This window comes from Talpa occidentalis, unplaced genomic scaffold (assembly GCF_014898055.3).
Source record: "Talpa occidentalis isolate TD23 unplaced genomic scaffold, MPIMG_talOcc4v2.1 talOcc4.2, whole genome shotgun sequence".
NCBI classification, from domain to species: Eukaryota; Metazoa; Chordata; class Mammalia; order Eulipotyphla; family Talpidae; genus Talpa; species Talpa occidentalis.
In genome coordinates this window covers 57,750,897-57,764,727 of record NW_023602073.1, presented here as the reverse complement: position 1 = coordinate 57,764,727, position 13,831 = coordinate 57,750,897, and the positions used below count along the sequence as shown (strand labels likewise).

The 13,831-nt window shown below is 48.1% G+C and overlaps 1 protein-coding gene across 2 annotated transcripts; it reads right to left on the bottom strand.

Annotated features, from left to right (window-relative positions):
• Positions 1–2,004: 2,004 nt before the first annotated feature.
• On the bottom strand, positions 2,005–12,958 carry LOC119253292 (E3 ubiquitin-protein ligase makorin-1-like). Of its 2 annotated transcripts, XM_037520872.1 has the most exons (8): positions 12,883–12,958; positions 8,157–8,276; positions 7,730–7,971; positions 5,772–5,854; positions 5,477–5,649; positions 5,262–5,372; positions 2,351–2,495; positions 2,005–2,155 (listed from the first exon to the last, which is right to left on the bottom strand). In XM_037520872.1, exons 1-8 carry the CDS (start codon positions 12,951–12,953, stop codon positions 2,063–2,065), a joined length of 1,038 nt encoding a protein of 345 aa, XP_037376769.1. In that variant the 5' UTR covers positions 12,954–12,958; the 3' UTR covers positions 2,005–2,062. The 2 variants fall into 2 exon arrangements, with proteins under 2 accessions (XP_037376769.1, XP_054554179.1); XM_054698204.1 differs by lacking the exon at positions 8,157–8,276.
• Positions 12,959–13,831: the final 873 nt, after the last annotated feature.

The following is a 13,831-nucleotide window of genomic DNA, read 5'->3' as shown; positions in this document are numbered from 1 at the left end:
AGGCAGATGGACTGAAATACACTGCTGAGGGGAGCAGCAGGCAAGTCAGGAGAGGTCTACTGTGCCATGTGGATTGCTCCCTGGCTGGCCAGGGGATCGAACTCGTGCTGCAGTGGCTGCAGATAACTTCATAGGTTGCATCTTAACCCCTTACGCCATCAGGAAGGCTCTAGGGGTTCTATTTTTTTTTTAAAGATTTATTTATGCATACAAGAACTGTACAGGCCAGAGGTGCGGGAGGGTGAGAGGATTCACCAGAGACAGAGTGGAGCAGAACAGGCAGAATGACTGAAAACACTGCTGAGGGGAGCAGTGGGCATGACAAGAGAGGTCTGCTGCACCATGTGAGTTGCTCCCTGGCTGGCCCATGTTCCAACTTGCTCTGCATAGCCTGCAGATAGCTTCATAGTGTGGTGCTTACCCCCTAGTGCCACCGGGGAGGCTCCCTAGTGATTCTAATTTGGTAGGAGATGTTCTTGGTCTGTTACAGGGCAGGGAGAGGGGTACCGCAGAACCCACAAACCTACCTGCTCTAAATATGTTCTGTCATCCACCACATCAAGACAAAACACATAAGACCTTTAATGGAAAGGAACTTTAATACAATTAGTAAACAATACAGAAAAGACAAAGAATACAGTTTCTAAATGAAGCACCCAAAGTTTCCCGTCCCCTCGTGGGTAAAAGTCCACCCAAACGGGATTGGCCCAGAGCAAGGCCCCAAAGCCTGCCACGAGTCTAAAGCACCTTCGGGCAGGGACCCATAGCAAAGGGTCAGAAACAGCCAGACAAGTTTGGGAGAAAAAGAGCAAAATCAAAATCAAGATAAAAGCTGCCACTGTTAACCTCTCCACCGGTCTCTCACCCACATCTGTTTCAACCAGTCCAGGACCAAAAGGCAAGCACAGCTTCTTCACATGTCTCTCTGCTCCATGTGCCTCCTCCAGGTCTCCTTCTTACTCTTCATCCTTCCTTCCTCAGTCTTCTCTCCAGCTTTTTTCTTCCCTGCTCAGCAACACTCTCCTTTGGGTGGGGCAGAGAATCTGGAACCTCCCCTTTTCCTGGGGACCACCCTGTTACCGGTCTTCAAATGATCAACTATTGGGGATGGGAAAGCTGACTTTGACAGTCAAGAATGCTAACCAGGCCTCTCTGTTGGCACAAAAGTTAAAGTCAAAGCTATGAAGCTATCAGCAGCCACTGCAGCATGAGTTCTATCCCCGGCCAGGGAGATGCCCACATGGCGCAGCAGACCTCTCCTGACTCACCTGCTGCTCCCCTCAGCAATGTTTTTCGGTAGACCCACTCTGTCTCTGGTAAATCCTCTCACCCTCCCCACCCCTGACCTCCACCCAGTTCTTATATGCATAAATAAAAAATAAATTAAAAAAAAAAGAATGCTAACTACACTGGGCTGACCCGCCCAACCTTCTAGGTGTAAAGTCTGCCCAGGAAGGTCCAGCCGATGAGAAGGAGACATGGGAGGGAGGAAAGTGCTAAGCAGGTTTCAAGGACCCTGAGCAAATGCCCCAAACCCATCCCTGGGGTCTGTGAGATCATTACTATTTTCATTTCACTATGATGTTATTGGCCCTTTTCATTCTCTTGTGAATGAAGGTGAAGTTTGTAGAGGCCAAGTGATAGGTGATATTGCAACAGACTGACAGAAAAAGCAACTGGGGTGGGTGAGGGGAAGTGGGCAGGGGGAGGGAACAGGGCTGTGAGCAGACCACTCTTCAGACACCAGCAGTCATGGCTTAGGTGCATTTTATTGATTTCCTTCCAGAATTCTTCTACAAAAGAGCGCAATTAAAAAACAAGGCCCTGGCAAGAACATGAGAACCCTCCTCTTTCCAGAGAGAACCACCACCCCTCCTCATGCTCCCCAGCTGCATTTCATGGGGTGGAAGGCTCGCAACCTTCATCCCCTACCAGGCCCAAAAAGGGAAAAGACCTACCACCTAGCAACCCTTGTCCTTCAGCCCCCTCCCGCCCCCCCACCGATCCTGGTTACAGGAGACTGTGGTAAGAACTGTTAGGATGAGAGGGGAAAAGTTCAATGTCAACCACAGAAGGCCATGGTCAGGACACAGTCTGTGACGAACACTTCGTCCTCCTGCTCAGTGCCTCCTGAGAACGTGGTTGGGCCCAGCACCTGGGAGTACAGGGGGAAAAAAAAAAAATCAGTGAAAACCCATTAGTTGCCCCAGGAACAAGAGAATCAAGGATGACACATTATTGGGGTAGGCTGTGCACAGCACAAAGGTGCCACTTCTAAGCAGACATGACAGTTATTAGAAGCCATGACCAGCAACCCCCTTACGGCCCCCCTTTCCATGCTGTTACGCACCTTATTTCCAGGGACTAACTGCATTCTCTCTGGCCAGGGAGGACCAGAGCTTGGGGCTTTAGTGGGGAGCTGGTGCAGATAAATGCAGTCAGATTTGAAGGGACAATGGCCATTCCCTCGTATGAAGAACCGGCATGGGATCTGGCTGTGAGAGAGAGAAGAGAAGCCCATCGCCTTCAAGCATGGTGGCCCCACGAACCCAGGGCACTCAAGGCTGACAGGCAAGGTTGGGTAGGTTGCACTCAGCACAAGGGCATTGCTAGAATCTGGGGTAGACTTGACATTACTACAACTGTTTCCCAGCAGATGGCAGTAAAGTAATTCAAGGATTGCTTTTCATGTTCAGGCAACTTTCAAATTGTCTCTTCAGGCAAGCAGTGACCCTGGGAAACGTTCCTTCTTTGAACTAAGTTTCAGGGATACCATCAAAGGCGAGGGGATAGGAAGATTAACCCCTAAAATGTATCTCTGTAACCAAGTTAGAACAGTATCCTGGGGCCTCCCTGGTGGTGCAAGGGGTTAAGATGCAACCTGTGAAGCTAGCCACAGCCAGTGCATCACAAGTGAGTCGATCCCTGACCAGGGAGCTACCCACATGGTACAGCAGACCTCTCCTGACTCGCCCGCTGCTCCCCTCAGCAGTGTATTTCAGTAGATCTGCCTGTTCTGTTCCCCACTCTGTCTCTGGTGAATTCTCTCACCCCTCCCCTCGCACCTCTGGCCTGTACCCCAGTTCTTGTATGCACAAAGAAATAAATTTGGAAAAAAAAAAGAACAGTATCCTGTTCTGAGGGGTGGTCATGTGATTTGGCAGTTGGCCAGATAATGAATTTAATCAAGAGACTTCCCACTTCTGAGATTTCCAGTTTCATTCTGTGAAAGGTCAGATACAGGGGAATGTGCCACAACTTAAGTGTTGCCCATTAAGACCAGCTTTCTCTTGAACAGAAAGTTGGATGAGAAGGGAGAAAGAGCCAAGGGCATTTTTAGCCTTTTTCCATCACTCTCTGCTGGATTCCAACACAGTTGAGTGTCTCCCACTTCCTGCCCTCCCAGTGTGACCAGCGGGCCCCACTGACTACCCACTCCATGAGCCTGAGAATCCATCTAAATGGCTATCCTTCCTCATTCTCCTGCTGTTGACCAAACTTCTATCAGAGAGCATAAAAAGACCCCACAAGCAACCTGTTCAGACACCCCCAGTTTCCCTCACCCAACTCTCAGGTGGCAGTACCAGTTCCATGGCCACTATACTGAGAGCATGAGCCATATTAAACTTCCATTTCACATGCACAGTCAGTTGGTCACCCACAGCTGGCCCCTCTTACTCCCAAGTTGATGTCCACCCCCCCCACTCCTCCTAGTACAGGCTGTGTGTCAGAAGACCAGAGTTCAAGCCCCACTTCCTCGCTTAAGTCACGTAGTTCATGTCTCACTTTCTCCTTCCGCAGTGCGAGGACAGCAAGTCCCTATTTCATGGATTCATTTACCTACTTTTTCTTCCATCCGATCTAGGCCTAGTCAACTTTGGAAGTCTCCCAACTGGTATGGCAGCTGCCAAGATGCCTCTACTTTGACTCTGCTTGGACTGCTCTTATTTTTTTCCTCCTGCAAAGCCCCTACTCCTCTTCTAATACCCAGCTCAAATACCTGTCCCTCTGTAGAACTCACATTTTTTTCTTAGTATCTTTGTGGCTGCAGCTATTACAGTTCATAGGCAAAATCCAAGTGTCTGGGTCTCCCCTGGTGACGCAGCAGTTGAGCGCTGGGCTGCATAGCTGCCTGCAGCCTCTGCAGCACCAGTTTGATCCCCGGCCACTGGGGAGGGTCCCACATGGTGCGACAGACCTCTCCTGCCGCGCCTGCTGCTCCCCTCAGCAGTGTATTTCTTCATCAGTCTGTCTGTTCTGCTCCCCCTCTGGCTCTGGTGAATTCTCTCACCCTCCCGCGCTTCTGACTGCACCCAGTGCTTGTATAAATAAATTAATTAATCTTAAAAAAAAATATTCAAGAGTCTGTTCAGTGAGATGGTGTATCTTGCAGGTTCAGCCAAGGCTTCTTCTTTATCCCTCTCTTTACTTAAATATGCTTTGCATATGTCAAGTGTAATAAACCCTTTGGAGAAGTGGAATGAAGAATCTGGAGTTGTAGTTAATTCCAGATTTGTATTAATGCCTACCCTCCCCCAAGGGATTAAAACCTACCCAACTTTTCCCCATTGCCAACGACAGCCCTTTAATTTCCTCAGGTAGATTTTCAAAGATCAACTAAACAAACACCAAACAACATGTATTCATATCAATATACTTGCCTGTTTAAAAAATAAAAAGACAACATGAGAAATAAAAGCCAAGCAGGGCCTCCCTGGTGGCTCAAGGGGTTAAGACGCAACCCATGAAGCTATCAGCAGCCACTACAGCATGAGTTTGATCCCTGGCCAGGGAGCTACCCACATGGCACAGCAGACCTCTCCTGTTTCTCCCACTGCTTCCCTCAGCAGTGTGTTTCTGTCACTCTGCTGTTCTGTTCCCCGCTCTGTCACTGGTGAATCCTCTCACCCCCCACATCTCTGGCCTGTACCCCAGTTCTTGCATGCATAAATAAATCTTAAAAGAAAAAGAAAAAGAAAAAGAAAGAAAAGCCAAGCAGAACTTCTCAGTGCCCTGAAAGCACCAAAGTTGCTCTACACGGATCCTGAGCCAGGCTAGAATAGAAGCCTGGCCTCGTTCTTGGCTGTTCTCGCAGTCACTCGCCATTATTTACAGGGATTTCTAACACAGTAGACCTATACCTGCCATCTCCATCACTAGGAACTTCCAGGATTTGGGGGAGCTGAGGCATCATAACTGAGCTGAAATGGATTGGGGCTGTCTTCCCTTCTTCCCTCACCCAGTTCCCCCGCCAGCCTCACCCAGTCCAAGCCTTGAAGTTCCTGATGAGTTGCTCCTTCTCAGCCCCTGTGCTCACCCAGAACTTGTAGGGAATGATATAACTGGAATGGACACGGCACTGGGGACAGGACCTGTGTAGTGGGGTGGGTGGGAGAAGAGTGATCACAAGTCCATGGGGCCTGCACCTCTCTGGGAAGCCTCCCACCCTCCCTGTCTGCCTCTCCATGACACTTACTTGATGACATCCAAGGGGAAGCCCTGTCGTTTTTTCCGCCAGGTACGCAGGCAGCCCAGGCAGTAGGCGTGGGTACAGTTGGGCAGGATGCCAAAGATCCGCTCGGCCTCTGGCTTGTCCCACACCTTGTCCATGCAGATGCCACATACAATGTCCCGACTATTCTGCTCCCTCTGTGGGAACAGGCAGGGTTAAACCACATCCTCCACCCCAAATACAGCCCTGGGACCACAGAGCCCTCCTCCCATAGGTCTGGGCATCCTTGGCCTCTCCTCTCCCCTACTACCTGCTGTACCTCAAGATCCGGGCTCTGAAGTGGGGCCACAGGATTTGACTTGGGCTGAGATTCCTGGGAGTAACTGAGACTGCCGTCAGCAGCTGTTGGGGAAAATTGGATCCATTCATTCATTTACTCATTTATACTGAGTATCTGCTCCGTGTAAGGCTCTGTGGGGGCACAAAGTCTGCCCCCAGGAGACTCAAGTCTCTAGCATAGCTCTTTGGTGCTGTGCCGCCCAATACAGCAACCCCTCACCACATGTGGCTCCACCAGGGCCTGAGCTAGCCTGACTGAGATGTGCTGTAGCACAAAACATGCAGGAGATATAGAAGCTCAGTAGCCAAAAAGACTAATAATATTTTATTAGTAATTTTTTCTATTGATGACATGTTGAAATTATAATACTGATATTCAAAATAGTTTTAGATATATTGTTTATGGCTTTGAACTATTGTTAAGTGAAATATAAATTCACTGTTGCTTTTTCCTTTTTTTTTTTTTTTTTTTGTGGGACGCTCGCCGGCACCCCGGGAACTAACCGGCACTGCAGAGGCTGCGGGCAGCCTCGCAGCCAAGCGCTCAACCGCCACGCCACCAGGGGAGGCCCTGTTGCTTTTTACTTTTAATGGGACTACTACAAAGGTTTAAATTACATATGTGAATTATAAAGTGGTGTGCCCACTTTCGAAAATAGTTTGGCAGTTTCACAGGATATTTAAGTTACCATGTGATCCAAAAATCTCACTCCTAGGAGTATACCTGAGAAATGAAAATATATGTCCATACAAAAACTTACCCATGAATGATCCTAGAAATATCATTCATAATAGCCCAAAAGCAAAATAACCATTCATCAATTGATGAATTATTATTTTTTTAAGATTTATACAAGAACTGGGGTACAGTCCAGATGCATGGGATGGTGAGAGAATCACCAGAGACAGAGCAGGGAACAGAACAGGCAGACTGACAAAATACACTGCTGAGGGGAGCAGCGGGCAAGACAGGAGAGGTCTGCCGTGCCCTGTGGGACCCTTGCCGGCCGGCCAGGATCGAACCAGCGCTGCAGACAGCTTCACAGAGTAGCGCTCAACCACCTGTGCCACCAGGGGAGGTCCAATTGATGAATTATAGAACAAAAACACAATTGACTATATGACAGAATATTATTTGGCCCCATAAAAAAAGAAATGAAATACTGACACAGACTACAATGTGGGTGAAAGTAGAAAATAATATGTCCAATAAAGGAAGTCAAACACACAAAAAAGGCCACGTATCGTGTGGCTCCATTGATATGAAATATCCAGAATAGGCAAATGCACAGAGACAGAAAAGTGGTTGCAGATTAGGTTAGTGGGATGACGGTGTAGTGACAGTGGATGAAGAGTTAGTATGAGTGGGTTTCAATTGGGGGGGTAAAGAAAATCTTCTAAAATTAGGAATAATTGTACAACTTTGCGCATACTGTATTATACTGAACTGTATACTTTAAATTCGTGAGTATTTTGGCTTATGAATTGTATCTCAACAAAGCTGTTACAAAAAATACATTCGTGACTTGTATTTCTGTTGGACAGTGCTAAATAGAGCAATAATTAAAAAAAAACAACTAAAATTTATTTGGTTTACTCTGTGCCAGGTTCTGTGCTAAGCACCATCATCCCCTCACGCAACCCTGTGAAATAAGTACTATTTCAAGTCTCCTTTTGTAGGTGAGGAAACTAGCCCAGAGAGGTTAAGTGACTTTGCCAGATCACACTGTTATAAGGGGTGCAGCCAGTACTGGAAACTACGTGCTTTGACTTCACAGGCAACATGATGTTCTTTTTCCAGAACAGAGAACAAGACTCGAAAAAAAAAATCCCTCTAGGGAATACTAAGGAGGGAAATAAAAACCTGGCTCAGTGTCAGAGCGGGGATTATACCCTCAGTCCCACTTGTGCCCATCTGCAGTGCCCCTGATGACTCACATGGTGACAGGGACTTCCAGGAACTGCCACTGATCTCCTGGGACTTGCCAGCCAACTCCTCCATACCAGACTCTGAGTCCCAGCAGGCCCCAGTCCTGTCCCAACCCACAGCCACGGAGGGCAGGTAGGTGGGCTCAGAGGCCCTGCGGGTCAGCCCCAGCCAGGGCCTTGGCAGGCTGGCACGTGGTTCCGAATGTCGGCGTCCCCACTCCATGCGACCAGGGGGCTGCAGATGCTGGTAGCTATAGTGTGGGCAGAGAAGGGAGAAGAGGACAGGGCTAGCCCCTTTAGGATACTCAGCTAGCTCAGCCTAGAACTTGAAACTGAGGGGTCGATGAAGAGGTTCTGGGAAGATACATGGTCTGTTAAGGGGTGATTCCTCCAGTGACCCCCACCCCATTCTCCAGTGGAAGGAAGAGTCACTTACCTGCATCTGTCTCCATAGAAACAAAAGCCTTGCTGGAAGTACCTGCACACCTGTAACACCTTTCCATTATAAGCAAACCGGCAGCTCGGCTCCCAGCGACAGGCCCCGGGGGCAAAGTTCCTAAGAGATCATGTGAGTTACACCCAGGCTTGTTTTAGTTTCTGCCACTGGAACCTTATAGAGGGAGAGGCTGTGTGACAGGACATAGGCTCTGGGGCAGGTCCTGTGTGCAAATCTTGACCCAGCTGGGTACCTGAGTGGGTAACTCAACTTCTCCAAAGTTTCTTTTCCTTAGCCTTAAAAATGAGAGTAACAGGGCATCCCTGGTGGTGCAGGGGTTAAGTCTCAGTGCTATCAAGCTATCACCAGCACGATTTCCATCCCCAGCCAGGGAGTTGACCCACGTGGAGCCGCAGCAGAGCCCACCGCTTCCCTTAGGAGGTATTTCAGTAGATCTGCCCGTTCTGCTCTCTACTCTGACTCTAGTGATTCCTCGTACCCCCCGCACCTCTGGGCTATACCCCAGCTCTTGTATGCATAAATAAATAAATGTTTTTTTTAAAAATGAGAGTAACAGTTCTTGGTTATAAGCTCAAGACTGTTGCAAGCGCTTTTTAAGTTTTTGCACCAGGCACATAGCAGGTTTTGGTCAATCACAGGTCAGGCAGCAGCACAGGGATAGAGGCTGATGCTAGTGCTGGGGGGGCCTGCCTTAGAGCAACCTGTACCACTCCCCAGAGACAGCAGGGGGTGGGGCCCTGGCAGAGAAGCAGGTGGAGGGAAGGAAAGATGGGTGACAGGCACTGGTGCCAGATTGTCAGTCACATGGTCCTCCGTGTGTGAAGCCTCTGCTCTCGCTGAGGTGACGGGCAAAACCAAGAAACCAGGGGCAGGTTTCGGGGGTGGCCCAAAAATCTCAGTAATAACAAGGACTATTTTAGGGCAGTTTAAAAAATCCAAATTAATGCCAAAAAATCTACGATGAACAAAATATCAAACTTTGAAACAAAGGATCCAATCCTGCACACCTGACCTGACTTGCCCATCCCATCCCCATCCCCAGGCCCTGCAACAGGGCACCAATAACCCAGATAGACGCAGATGGGAAATGACAGAAGTAAACGGCTGGGTAGGTGGGGCCCAATTTCAGACAAGGTGGTCAGGAAGGGCCTTGAGGAGGTGCTGGTAGTAATAATCATTACAATGATCATTATATTATTATTATTATAGTAAGAGGCTTATAACAATACTACTAGACTTATAACAAAACTATCGTTATTGCTGTTGTTATTTTTATGGGAGCTGCTATGAGGGCCAGGAGAGGAATGTAAGATAATTAAATTGTAACTTTTTGGTATCACCCTACACAATTTTCAGCATTTAATTCAGAGGAAACCTGAAGAATTGAGTGCAGGTCAGTTCTGTCTATATAAACAGGATATAAAAATTAAAAACTAGAAACTGACATTGAACCCAGTCTCGTTTTAGCAATATGTAATATTATCTGCAGATACATGAGCTTTTTGGGGAGAGAAGAAAAGCAACAGTTCCATCTATTTAGTAATTAAAGGGCATATTTAAGTTGCTTTGATCAACCGAGTACTGTGACTAGCTAAACCTAGAAAAGAATAAATTTCTGTTTCACAAGTATTTTTGTTGTAGGGACATAATATTGCAATTGAAGAGTTCAAGGATATAAAAAAATTTATTTTAGGATAAGATTCTGTGGGGGGAAGTGGAACAGAATAGGTATGCATGGAGAAAGGGAATTGTATAAAACTAGTTCATTTATGCATTTTTAGAATGAATGACACTGTATGTTATATGTCTGCTATTTAGATGCCACTGGATATATGAAAGTAGAATATACATATTCAAATCCATCCTGCTCACCTGCTATTTTTGTCAGCTGCCCACACAGCAAGTTTTCTGGCAGGACCCAAAACAAGCAGCCCAAAATACCTTGGGCTGAGATTCTACAGAGCCTAAAGCCTGCCCCAGCCCAGCACTCCATGGTGCCTGTAATCCTTCTCATAGTCTGCCTTGGAAAAATCAAGAAGTTCCTGCAGGAAGGTGAAGGGCAAATTCTTGTGCACTGAGGATTTGAACACATCCCTCAAAATCTTGGCTGAGGTACCAGTCTTGATTTAGTGATACAGGTTGTTGTTGTTTTAAAATCAGGTTGTTTTGGAATTAAAAAAAAAATCATGTAATCTTATTTTACAATGGGACTATTTATAATACATTTGAAATAACCTTTGTAGCAATTTACATTTGTGATGAAAAACACTAGATAATGAGTGTGGAAGGGATACATGATTTTTCATAGTTCTTTTAGGAGATTCACAAATAAAAATATTGGAGTAGGCAGGAGAGGCTGAGTTAGGGTAGGGAGGAGATCAATGGGTACAACTAAAGTTAGGGAAGACATGAAAGGGTGCAGGAGGGGAGTGGAGAGAGTCACTGTGGAAGGGATGGATGAGTCTAGAGCAGGAGTCTCTCAACCCCTTAGGGGAGGAGCCAGTAACCCTCAGAGGAAGAGCTTGCAGGGTCCAGTCCACCAATGAGAAGAGGGGGAATTTCTGGGAAGGTTGCCTTTCCCTAAAGACCACCAACTAGGTTCATTTCCAGGACTGCCAGAGAGGCTGCCATACCAGTTCCTTCACAAGCTAGAGGGGCCCAGGGACATGACTCTCCAGTATGTCCACAGGGGTCTCAGGCCATTGGAGGAGACACAAGAAAAGGGGCTAGGTGCTGTGTCATCCAGTAAATTTACAAAAACTCTTCCTTTTATATTTTCTTAGAGTCTTGTCTGTTGTTTGCTGTATGTGAACAAGGTAAAGGCTCTGATAAGTCCTGCAAAGGAACCTGTTTGATTTCATCCAGCATTGCTTAAACAGGCTTTTATTATTATTATTTAAAGATTTTTTTTTTTAATTTATACAAGAACCGGGGTACAGGCCAAATGCGCGGGAGGGTAAGAGGACTCAGCAGAGACAGAGCGGGGAACAGAACAGGCAGACTGACGAAATACACTGCTGAGGGGAGCAGCAGGTGAGACAGGAGAGGTCTGCCGCGCCATGTGGGACCCTCGCTGGCTGGCCGGATTTGAACTGGCACTGCAGAGGCTGCGACAGCTTCACAGCGCTGTGCTCAACCTCCTGCACCACCAGGGGAGGCCCCAGGCTTTTATTATTGTTGCTTGTTTAGCCCTCCACGTACTGCTTAATGTACCAATAAAACACATTTTGTTTGGAGAAATGTCAAATTACTTCAAGGTATCCTCAAAACAAGCCTTAAAAATTAGGAATAAAAAAAAAAATTAGGAATCACTTTTTCTGTTTTCAAAATGTGAGACTCAGCTCAGAGAGGTAAAGTAACTGGTCTAGAACTCAGGACAAGACCTAGGACTATAACCCAGGTGTCCTCACTCAATCCAATAATCCCATGAGTGACTCATCACAGGTGAGGACTGTAGGATTTGGGGAATTTCTCAAGCCAAGTTCTGGGGTGAAAGGGTGGGAACAGAGCAGCCCTGAGGTCACAGGTTATCTAAGCCTGAGGGGCAGCAGTGGGCCCCTCAGCAATGAACTGGCCAAATGAGCATCAGGGGTGGGGGTGCCACAGGGCTGACACATGTAGAACTGGAGACAGTGAGGAGAGGGGGAATCTGCCACATGAGCCCCTGACAAGGGTCTTAAGACGTGAGGATCCAGGGCCTCCCTGGTGCACAAGGGGTTAAGACACAACCTATGAAGCTATCCGCAGCTACTGCAGCATGAGTTCGATCCCCAGCCAGGGAGCCACCCACCTGGCGCAGTAGATCTCTCCTGACTCGCCCACTGCTCCCCTCAGCAGTGTATTTTGGTCAATCTGTCTGTTCTGTTCCCTGCTCTGTCTCTGGTGAATTCAATCACCCCCCACACCTCTGGCCTGTACCCCAGATCTTGTGTGCATAAATAAATAAATCTTAAAAAAAAAAAAAAGACTTGAGGGTCCAACTTTGTCTTGGCGTCTGCCTTTCTGGCCCTGCTCTCAGCCCAGGAAGAAACAATAGAAAATCTGCTTTACTCAATTTCCATCCTCTCTTATGCCTCCCTCTGGGTACCTTTTCTTCTCAGCCTGGGAAAACCACTTCACGCTGAGACCCCAAGATCCACAATATTCCCTCTTTTACCGAAACTTCAGTTCTCTCTAGGGAACTGATCTCTTCCAGCTGTTGGCAAGATGAATTTGTGTGAAGGCAGGAAAGTCTGATGGGGGCTCACAGGGGGCTCGTGGGGCCCTGAAGCAGCCAGCAGGACCCAAATTGAAAGGACTATATAACATGAAATGTTCCCATTCGAACATTTATGACTACCTGGTGCAGAGCTAAATGCTGGGGCTACAAAGGTGACCAGGAGACCAAATCTCAACTGCAGTGAGCTGTTTGGTGTCTCTGGGCAGAGGCACCTTTGCTGGGTGGAATCCCTGACCCGAATGGTGAGCCCCTGAGCTAGCTCTGACCCAGCTGTGTGGCCTTGGTATGTCTTTTTACCTCTGGTTTTAGTCTCCTCCTCTGGACTCTGGGGAGTGTGAGATGATCTCTAGACCTTTCCAGAGAAGGGTGGGGACAAGGAACCCCTCCTCTGCCAGATAATTTTTGTGCTTCTAGTGACCAGGCAGAACCCCAAAGAATTTTTGCCCACCTTCCCTGTTCTGCATTCCCTTGAGGCCCAGACCCTACCTGTATGGCCTCTGGAAGTGGGGGCTGTTGTCCCCACCACGACTGCTGCCATCCAGCCCTGCAGGGTCCATCCCAGCTGCAGCCCCTAGTGAAAATCAGGCAGGGCTGATTTGGAGCACCTTTATCCCTCCCTCTCTGGGCGGGGCAAAAGGAAGGAGGGGCGCCACAGCCAGGCCCATCCCTTCCCATGGCCCCCAGTCTGCAGGAGGGAGGGATGGAAGATGGAGGCAGTGCAGCTAGGGGGTGGGGGCTAGAGGTGTCCAGTCCAGGCTTCAAGCTGGGTGTGGTGGGGCATGAAAGTCGTCAGGGAACCCTCGTGATTACTGGAGGAAACTGGGAGATAGTTTAAGGACCCAAAGTGTTCAGGAAAGCAGGACAATTTGGGAGGGTGCCACGGGACTTGATACCAAGGACCAGCAACCTGGAAGACTCAAGTCCTGGGACTGGAGAAGTAATTTGTGTCTGGGGGGATTTTATAACTGAGGAGGCCAGATGGAAGGCTATGTGAACCCCAGGGCTATGTGAACCCCACATGTGGAGCTGAGGTTGGTGGAGACATCAGTAGGGGACTTGGGAGCCTTGGGAGAGTTCAGGAGATGGTGTGAGACTGGCGAGGTGTGCAGGGAGGTCTGTTCCGGACTGACCACATAATGGACAGATCCAAAAGGTTAAGGGCACTAGCTTCCAGGTCCAAAATGTTCTTTCTACAAAAAGTCACTGTACCCTGTACTGTTTGTTATTGAAGTCAACTTGCTGTCCTAATCCCAAGAAACTAGAATGGTGTGATAGCCATTCTAGCTCCACCAAGGCCGCCAAGAGCAGTGGCCAGGAGGGGGCTCGCCTGGGGCTCTGTCCAATGAGGACACTCCAAATTGGATGATGGCAAATCAGTTAACCAGAGACTGTCTCTTGAGCAGTATAAATGCCGGGTGCATTCAGAGCTTGCAGT